We start from the raw sequence: 10,347 nt of genomic DNA, 5'->3' as shown, positions 1-10,347 counted from the left end.
TCCGTTAGATGAGCTGCTACACATCAAACATGCACTTCAAAATACAAGTTAGAGCTAGTTAGATAGAAAGATAGATGTCCTTTGTGTCATAAGAAAGGAAACTAGACAGCATCCACTGCTTTAGTTTAACATTCCTGACTGATATTGGGGTGAAAAAAAAATAAATAAAGACATGTGGTCAGTGGATGGAGGTGGTAAGCTAAACACACAGCTGCAACACTGTTAGACACCTAGAGGACTAATAAAGATGTGGCAACCAACAGGACAGCACAGAGTAGCCAGTCTCCATGTCTTTTCTTTACTTCCAATTTATCAGGTTTAAGAATATTGAATCAAATTAGCTTCCTTTCATATCAGTTATATGAAGTTATATGGCAAGATAGCCCCTACATATGAATTGAATGATGAACTGCTGTGGTCTTATCTTGTATATTTTTTGTTTCTTTTTCTTTTCTTTTATTGCTATGGACCTTCCTGTGTGTCTGAAATAAAGTTTGAATTGAGTTAAGAAGCACAGTAAATTCGCTATAGCCTATATGTGTTTAATTTTCCATATGGCTTGTTTTGAGTTTAAAAAAAACATTTAAAATAAAAACATTGTTCCTAAAGTGAATTTAAATACACGTGTTTAACAAGAGAGGCGCCTAACAAGAAAGTATAGGTTATGGTAATGTGACATTATCAACGTATAAAGTGACAATCTCGAAGATATTCATTTAAATACATGTCTGTTATGTCATTATCTAAATGAGGTAACATAATGGTGAGTGAGGCTATATTACCCACAGACAAAGGTATGACAAAACTTATAAATTTGTAGTATTATAAACTGGGTGTCTATGGTGACATTCCCGGAAAAAGAATGTTCTGTTACAATTTGTATCCATTGTATACACACACAAATGAAACCATGCACACAATTCTGAAAGCCTGAAGCTCATTATTTTTTCATATTCTCTCTCTATGCTCAACAAAAAGACTCCAGACTGCTAAACCCTGCAGGGCACATTTCCATTGTTTTTACTCAAATAGAAATTCTAAATCAATCAGGACTGAAATCGTAGGGATTGAAACTCAAATGATGTTTATACTTTCATCACAGAGCATATAGGCCTAATTTATGCGCAGCCTAGAGATGATTCTTCTGTAATTAACCCAAATATGAAGAGACTGTTATATATTTTTTACACCATGTTGTTGCACTGACAATTCCAGTGCATCATGTTTGCTCATAGGCCTATACTCCGCTTTTCCCAAATACATGGATTCAGAATAACATTAGCAAAATCTGGCGCCAAGAAAATAACGACATCACCCACACACACACACCAACACGTCACACTTGTGTCATTATTGCCAAGCAGACATGATGACCGGATCCATCGTGATTCAACATGCATTCCATTCTAATGCTTCATTGTTTCATTCAGTGTTCCAAGGTCTTCTTATCCAATAGAATCACACGCACAACGTTCGGCTCTAGAACGTGGGACGTCACAATTCACTCTATACAGAGTATACCTTCGCGTTATTGGATTGGATAAGAGACAATATATTGAATGTATAGTCTGTAATGGAATGTAACTAAGTACATTTACTCAAGTACTTAAACCTGCAGTAGGCAGAATGTTTTTTTGGCATCATTGGGCAATAAAAAATCCATAATAACCTTTCAGCATATTGTAATTCAAGTGTTCTGAGAGAAAACTAGACTTCTGCACCTCCTCATGGCTCTGTTTTCAGGCTTTAAAAAAATCTAACCCGTGAAGGGAGACTTTGGCCAATCACAGGTCATTTCAGAGAGAAAGAGCGTTCCTATTGGCTGTTCATTCAATGGAGGCAGCTGTCAATCACTCGCAAACTCCGATCAAATGGTCAAACTAGGGAGAGCTGATTAAATATGAATTAATATTCTGTTACTGTAATGCCTATTTATCGCCTCAAATGTTTTCAGAAACATCTTGTAGTGTACTGTTTAGCTGTAAAATGAGAAAGTTTGCTCCGGCTGGTGGGCGGTGCTTGGTATTTCCTAGTTTGCCTAGTTTGAGCGGAGTTCGCGAGTGATTGACAGCTGCTCAGAGACAGCAAGGCTCCAGCTCAGCTCTGATAATTATTTTCCTCCTGTCTGTGAAATCTTGCAGATGCCATTAGGGGGGACACAGAGGCACATGATTTTTTTTTTTACAGATTACCTGTCTCATGCACTACTGTCAGGATATAGTGACCATTTTATAAAAATAACTTTTTTTAATCATATTTGCTCTAATTCACTGCAGCTTCAAGTACAAATTTGAAGTTGTAGCCTATATACTTTACTTGATTTCATATTATTTTATACTTCAGAGGGTTATATTGTACTTTTTACTCCATTACATATGTCTGACAGCTTTAGTTACTTTGCAGACTAAGAAACTATAGCTCAAATCAGCTCCACCTGACTGACTACAAAAGTAACACTAATTACACATATAGATGCATCAGTAATAATATTAATACAATATATACTAGTAAAACACTCACACTCATCATTTTAAACATTATGAGTATTTTACTCTTGACACTTTAAGTACATTTTGCTGATAGGCTATTTCTACTTCCAATGCAGGACTTTTCTTGCACTATACTCATTTTTAACAGTCTCTTCTGCACTATATTCACTTTTTTAATAGTCCTGTATCACAGCTGTTACCCTGCATTATATTCAGTTTTAACAGTTTTCTTCATCTCCTTGTAATTTTATATCTGGTATATTTGTTGGTACTTTGTACTACTAACTTTTTTACTGCCTTTTTACGAACATGTTTTGCACTATGGACCTCTGATGCTGGAAACTTGAATTTCCATCACGATCAATAAAGTTACTATCTATCTATCTATCTATCTATACTGGTATTGCTACTTTTACTTAAGTAGGCTATAGGATCACACACACACACACAGGGATATAGACTGCTAGGCTAAATGTTTTCTACTTTCACATATTGTCCATTGAATGTACTTTACTATTGCACACTGTTCTGGGAACATTAGCCCAAGTGTTTTTCCCAATTGGTCACACACAGCTAATTTCCACAGCTCTTATTTTCATACATCCTCCACAGAGACACTGGACAGATATAGTGTGTGAATATGGAGCAACACAGCAGCATTTACGTGGTGTAACATGACTGTAGCTAATGACATGAGTGGAATAGGCTATGTGACCCCCACACATGACCTGTAGGGACAGAGACACATGACCATCTGTAACGGTGCTGGATACAGTGAGGGTGAAATGGGTGAAATGGGCATGTTGACAGAAATCCCCTCCTATAATCGCATGTTTCTCGTTATCAAAGAAAAGGTTTGATCCCGTCATTGTGCGCGTGTAAACAGCGTGTAATCATGCAGTCATATATTTTTTAAATATAGAGAAGCTGAACATCGTCATTCTGGGGTCAAGTTTTCAGCCGTGACTGTCACCACTGTACTCTGTATACGCAGAAAAACGCAAACCATCAATGCAACATTTCCTCTAATTGCTTCAATGTTTTCTATCCATCGGCTGCCAGTGTTTGGATACTCTGAACAACTACAAACTTCACGACTATTATCACTTTTAATGGATGAAGTAATTCACTTTAACTCCTCAGGACACACTCGCTCTCTGCAGACTGAATTAAAACCGCTGCGTTTTCACCAAATAATATGCATAATAAATAGGAAATTGCCACAATCCTGGAGCTTATTATGGTCAGGAGGTTTGGCACCAGATAACGGAAATTAGTATAGTCTACATTCAGGGGCCAAAAGTGTGTGTTTGTGCTACTATTCTCACTTTTAGAGCCACAGAAACCTTCATTGCCTGTTTTAATTATTCTTTTTCAGTGTATTGAATTTGATCATTCTAATAATGAGTATATGCCATGTTTGTGTTAATAGTAGGCTTTGCCTTTTGGAGAAAGGAAAAAATAAAATAAATTGTATTTATTTTCTTCCAAAGGCCCAATATACCACCACATATGTGTTCATTCTGACTCAGCTTTGTCCATGTCAGTGATTTAAACAGTATGAAAGTTGAATTTGTTCACTACTGAACTTACATAAAATAGAATATTAGTCTGTCATCAATATTTTCATATCTCACTATATACAAGGACAACAAAAGACTACTTCGCTGCACCAACATTTAAAATGCTAAATCAATTTGATTAAGTTTATATGTATATGGTGTTTGAATGGACAATGTAGATGAATGCATTTCTGAAAGTTGATTATAATGGTTGCTGTGGTTGTCTTCTGTAAATGATGATGGACTGAGGCTGCTCCCTTTTACTATCGATTAAAATTGGCTGCTCTTTTGTGCAAATGTAAGCTGAGATGTGGGGTCTTGTAAAAGAGATTTGTAAAAAAAAAAAAAAACAATATAAATTAGAACTTTCAACTTTGCAACTATTAAAGAAGAGTACTATATATATTTTTTTCAATAACAACAGATTTCGATTCAGCACCAACATTTGTATTATTATCACTGCTTTGAAACTGATGTCTGGACTTTTAGATGTTCACAATCCAAAACCCTCCAGTTCTATAAATGATATTCAGAGCTAAAGGCCTCCAAAAACACGCTCTCTTTCATATAAATCAATGAATGCATGTTGTATGTTATGGTCCATGTGTTGCCAACACAACCTAAATGTTCCAGCTGTGAATGAATGGCTGTAACTGAGACCAACAGACCAATATCGCCCTCTAGCGCTCTCATTACTTTACCAATGAAGCCTATATACTGCTCCAGCAGAGGAACACAGATTGGATTTAGTTCTGTATAATTCAGTTTTTTTTCCCATTTGATTAGACTAGTTAAAAAAAATGTTGTCATTAATTTATTTTCACAAATTTAAGAACAATCCCAAATTATCAAGGTGTATTTTGTTCCCTCTGATGCAGCCTGTGTGGGGGTAAAATTAGGACACATTTCCTGTTTTACATTTCAATATAAAATCTCCAGAAGGTAAAAACTGCTTCGGACACCAGTCAAAGTTAAGTTTTTTTTTCCCATCGGTGGGAAGTGCAGTTGGTGAATAAACGTGACCATTAAGGTGGGGGTGGTTTCCTCTAAAACAATTCATCGACCAGACACCCTGTGGAAAAGTGTCTACATTCTGTTTGTCAGCAACAGACGCAAACGCCCCAGAAAAAAGGGGGTTTCAAAGGAGAGTGTAATTACTGGCCAGCACCATAAACTCATTTAGGCCAGACGTCTAGCCATTTCTATAGCTTTATTGGACCGAGCTTCTTCCTGCTTTAAAGTAATTATTCGTACAAGTTGGACAATAAATCGAAAATCCGCCGCAACACCTCTCCCAATCGTAAACACTTTATTACTCTACGTTTCCAAATCCACTGTTTCTTTTTTTTTTTTAAATTCAACATACATTATGCAACCTTTTTAGGATTAAAGAGCGGTTTAAATCCATTTGCGGATTAATTTGTTGGCTGCAAATAAGCAAAATTGTTAAAAAAAAGAAACTGTGAAACACTATTTGTGTTGTTAAACTGTGTGGCTGCCAGACTTGGTGCTGCAGTAGCATTCTTATTGAAAACAAGGCCTCGGGTGTGATTTTTTTTTTTTTTATCTTAAAAAAAAAATCTAATTACGTAAATGAAATAAACCACAAAGTGTGCCCGAAACGGTTGTTAAATAAATTAAAGGAAATTTGTTAATTTTACGCATTGATGTTGGAGATAATTAAGGATAATTTGCTTGGTGAGGAAGCATTACGCACGGCTATGTTTTTCATTATAGGGGCAACAATTTCAAAGTAAAAGTCTTTGTGAGAAATGGTTTTAGCATCTCAGTGTGTGTGTCTCACACACCTAAAACCATCTCAGTGTGTCAGTGTGTGTGTGTACCGACAACAGACAGTCAAAATATTCCAGCTGTGAAAATGTTTTATATATACAACTCCAAATTCTTAACAACTATAAAAGCAATACACATAGTTTCCTACTGAGGAGAGGCTCAACACATCTCAAACTGCTTGTTGTGTAAAATGCAAAACAGAGAAAATACCATTTAAAAACAGTATTTTGACGGATCCAGTCTGAATGTCACCAAGACAAATTCCTGCACATGTTATTTTGACGCATATGTGGCCAACACTTCATGACACTGACACGCAATATTAAGCTATAGAGAGGGCTAATAAAAATGAAAATGGCTACCACCATGCTCCTACCAAAAAAAATGAATTTAATTGTTCAGATGGCTTCCTTGTTGGTGTGTCAAATAGATGTGCAGTGATTTCATAGCAGATCTCTGCCGTTGGTTTTCTCTCTGTTCATCTTCTTCATCTTCATCCTCCTGTTCTGGAACCAGATCTTCACTTGTCTCTCGGTTAAAGTGAGTATGCGAGCCACTTCATAGCGTCGGTCTCTGGTCAAATACATGTTGAAGAGGAACTCCTTCTCCAGCTCTAAAGTCTGATATTTAGTGTACGGGCATCGCTTCTTTCTCGTGGAGCGAGCGTGAATCCAGTTTGCTGCAGGGTTGTCTGAAATAAACAGATATATATGGGGGTTATATGAAGTGAAAGACACATGGGATGATGTTTTTCATTTTAAAAACTGCACTAAATGGTTCTCAGATTAGGGATCTGTAAGGACACTGGTGTGGTTGCAGGGAATTAAAAAGCTAAATGAGAGGTTGGTTTAGTGTGTTAGACAATGCGCAAAGATGATCCATAAGAGGGCCTGGTATGTTTTCCTGTTTTACTATATAGGTAAGGCAAGGCAGCTTTATTTGTATAGCATATTTCAGCAAAAGGGGAATTCAAAGTGCTTTACATAAACATTCAAGAACATTGCAACAAAGTGCAAAAGAACATTAAGACATAATTAAAACAGTTATAAAAACATTAAAGATTAGAAAACAAGCTAAAAATTAAAGCTATAGGATAGAAGCTAAAATTGAGTATAACACACAAGAGTAAAGGTTATAGTGCAGTATAAGATCATTATCTGGTTTAATAAAACGCAGCAGCAGCAAAACAGGAACGTTTTAAGCTTTGATTTAAAAGAACTCAGAGTTGTGGCTGGTCCTGCAGGTTTCTGGGAGCTTGTTCCAGATATTTGGTGCATAAAAACTGAGCTTCTGCATGTTTAGTTCTGACTCTGGACACTAAGCAGACCTGATCCAGATGAACCTGAGAGGTCTGGATGGTTCATAACATATAGAAAATATCTATCCCTAAAGTCTAGCTCAGGTCAAAATCTTATTAAAAAAAAAAAGCAGCAATGTGTGACACACTGGTGTGGTTGCAGGAAATTAAAAAGCTAAATGAGAGGTTGTTTAGTGCGATAGACAATGCGCAAAGATGATCCATAAGAGGGCCTGGTATGTTTTTCATGTTTTACTATATAAGATAACATATAGAAAATATCTATCCCTAAAGTCTAGCTCAGGTAAAATCTCATTAAAAAGAAAAAAAAGCAGCAATGTGTGTCTATATTCTGGGCGTCCTGTGACATGAAAAACTTATTACAGGATCCCCTATAATAACCCGAGTAGGGCGGGTTTTTTTCTCCCCTTCCTCGAGGTAGCCGAGGTATAGCAGCCCATACGAGACACTTTTATAGGTTAGTAAAACCTCCAGTTTTACACACCCAGCTCATACAGTTCTTCAGGGTTGTAAATCAGGATTTCGTTTTTTTACTTACTTGGGTCAAGTTGTTGTTGTTTCTCCTCTTTGGGCTCGCTGTGGATGGAAAGCTCACTTCCACTGAGCTCTTTGCTCGCTTTTTGCTCCGCGCAATCCGATACTCCACGCGCGTATTCACGAGGAGCTTCTGCCTCCGACGCGTCGCAATCTGTGGCTTTGAGTAGTGATAATGGTGGTGCTTGTAGTGGTGGTGGCGGTGGATGCAACACCTCTGGTTTTGTCCCATACGGCCGACTGCTGGAGTGGAATCCTGCGAAGGAAACGTGGTTGGAGACGTGGTTGGAGAGCGGATCCATCCAGGAGCGCACGCCGACATATCTGCCGTCCGAGGCGGGCAGATGAGACTGGTGTATCTGGTGGTGGTGGTGGTGGTGATGCATGTACGGATGATAAATCCCCTGCGGATGAAACGACGACGAGAAAACGCTGGACTTTGGTGCAAAATTGCAAGAAGAAGAGGAGTAGTCTGCGTTGTCTCCTCCACCACCACCACCACCACCACCTGACGGCCTCGAGGTCACCGTGTGCGGAGCCGGAATGAAGCGCGCTCCTCCGTACACATCCTCCACAGCCTCCTGCTGCTGCTGGCCCAGAACAGCGTCCACATAGCAGTTACTGAGGGTGCCACTGGAAGACATTTTTTTGTGATCTCTTCCTTACTCATATAATAAGGCTTGTTGCACTGTTATGTGGAAGCGTCCCTCTCTATGAACAATCATAGTATTTTTTGCTGGCCCGCATCTACAGGGATTGGTTACATGGATCACGTGGTCATATTTACCAATACAGAGAGTAAATCAATCCTGCCTTTGCTCTGCTCTGCTGCTTTTTTTTTTTTTTTTTTAGTCAGGTTTAATTTAGCTTTTCATTTCACATATAATAAAAAAGCCCCATCAGATGTGACTGGATTTCTTTTATTAACTTATTTGTTGATTTCATTTTTTGTTACACTCGTATTTTTGTACTATTATTGTTTTTTTTTTTTGTTATGTGTGTTTTGTTTTTTTTAGACACAGTATAGCCTCTATAAGGATATTATGGGAATATTAAAATAATAATCATGCCACTGGAGATATAAACCGACTATAAAACAGACAGTCATGTGAACTCCTATAGCCTATAACAATATCCTCCAATGGAAATTGGTCTTTTATAACGATGTGACATGAGATCACAAGAGGAAGATAGGCTTTAATTAAGATCAACAATCGTTTTTTTTTTTGTTTGCTTTGTTTTGTTTTTTAACTCTACTCTTTATTTTTGTCATTATTATTATTGTTATTTCTTTTCCTGGTTTTGTTTTGGTTTTGAATGTTGAGGTTGTTTTCTCTATAGTGTACTTGATTGGTTTGTCTGTAAGCTCATCTACTTAAAAGTTGGTTTATAGACTGTTATAATTACAAATAGTAGGATTGCATATATGAAAACAGCCTTGAAAAAAGGGAAAAATAAAGTATAAAAAAAAAAAAGCTGTGACTGGAGGGGAAAAAACAGTCGCTCAAATGAATGCAAATGGGGTTTTTTTGGTCTGTTTGTGCACAAAAAGGAAAATAAGATACATATTATCCTCCAACACACACACACACACAGTCCACCAAACATCTTAATGTTGGAGAAAAACTCTTCTAATATCGTCCTGATACCCTCAATGCTAGTAAAATGCTTTATGGACTTACGGGCTTCCTCGTAAAAAATAGATGTAATAACATGTTGTAAAATAACAGACGCCATTTCCGTTCACAATGCGCTGGATCCTTTGTTAATATTCGGTGAGGAAACATATTTTCTGGGGTTGGTTTAATTTTTAAAAGCTAAGACCGGAAACGGCAGTTGTGAAAATGATTGTATTCATTCAAAGGAGGGTAATAATGTCTTTATGCATCAATAAATGTTTTATGAGGTGCGTGTGATTATACATGCCGTCAATAAAAAAAAAAGAACAGACTAAAGGAGAAGCAAAGTCCGTCTGTGTTTTTCTGTCTGAAAGCTTATTTTAAATGCAACTTCTTTTTTTTTTTTTGTAGAAATGAACGTTTGAGCTTGTTTTGGGGAGAAAAAAAGAGTTTGTTGACCTTCAGTGCATAAAAAAAACAGAAGCACGTGTCTAAAGGGAAATCTAGTGAGGAATTAGGTCAAATGTGCAGATTGAATCAGACTGGCGGTCACATGTCATTTCATCATATAATAATCAGAAAATATGAAGTTATTCTGCACAATGAAAAGAAACGAGGCTACTGAGGCCTGTGAATGAGAGGAAGAGAAGAGCTGCCTGTGAATTTGTGCTTGAACATAACAAACCCAGTCCGATGGTTGACTGTTGGTTTAGTCACAAACAAGAGCTGAAAACAAAAAAACAACATATTGATTTCATTATAAGACATCCGCCTTTTATTATAGTCTCTCTACACAAGAGAGGCTGCATGGGACATTTTTGTCATCTTAGATTTAGTTTGTTGTGCTTAAATTCACAAATATCACTCTAGTTTTCAGTTTATCTTAAAGGTGTTGGTATATCTTTTAAAAACATGCAATAATAGGCTAGGTATTGTATCCCAACAACTAAAAACCGCATGTGTTAAAAGTGCTGGGTAAACCACAAACTAAATATTTTCATGTTTTTAAGCTTGCAGGCTCACAGCCAGCT

General features: G+C 37.2%; 1 protein-coding gene across 1 annotated transcript; it reads right to left on the bottom strand.

Moving 5' to 3' along the window:
• Positions 1–5,916: 5,916 nt before the first annotated feature.
• hoxd9a (homeobox D9a) lies at positions 5,917–8,424 on the bottom strand. The gene is made up of 2 exons (XM_037790992.1): positions 7,702–8,424; positions 5,917–6,536 (listed from the first exon to the last, which is right to left on the bottom strand). Exons 1-2 carry the CDS (start codon positions 8,339–8,341, stop codon positions 6,289–6,291), a joined length of 888 nt encoding a protein of 295 aa, XP_037646920.1. The 5' UTR covers positions 8,342–8,424; the 3' UTR covers positions 5,917–6,288.
• Between the last annotated feature and the right edge of the window lie 1,923 nt (positions 8,425–10,347).

The sequence above is a fragment of the Sebastes umbrosus genome, chromosome 13 (genome assembly GCF_015220745.1).
Source record: "Sebastes umbrosus isolate fSebUmb1 chromosome 13, fSebUmb1.pri, whole genome shotgun sequence".
Lineage (NCBI taxonomy): Eukaryota > Metazoa > Chordata > Actinopteri > Perciformes > Sebastidae > Sebastes > Sebastes umbrosus.
This window is presented reverse-complemented; position numbering and strand designations above follow the sequence as displayed.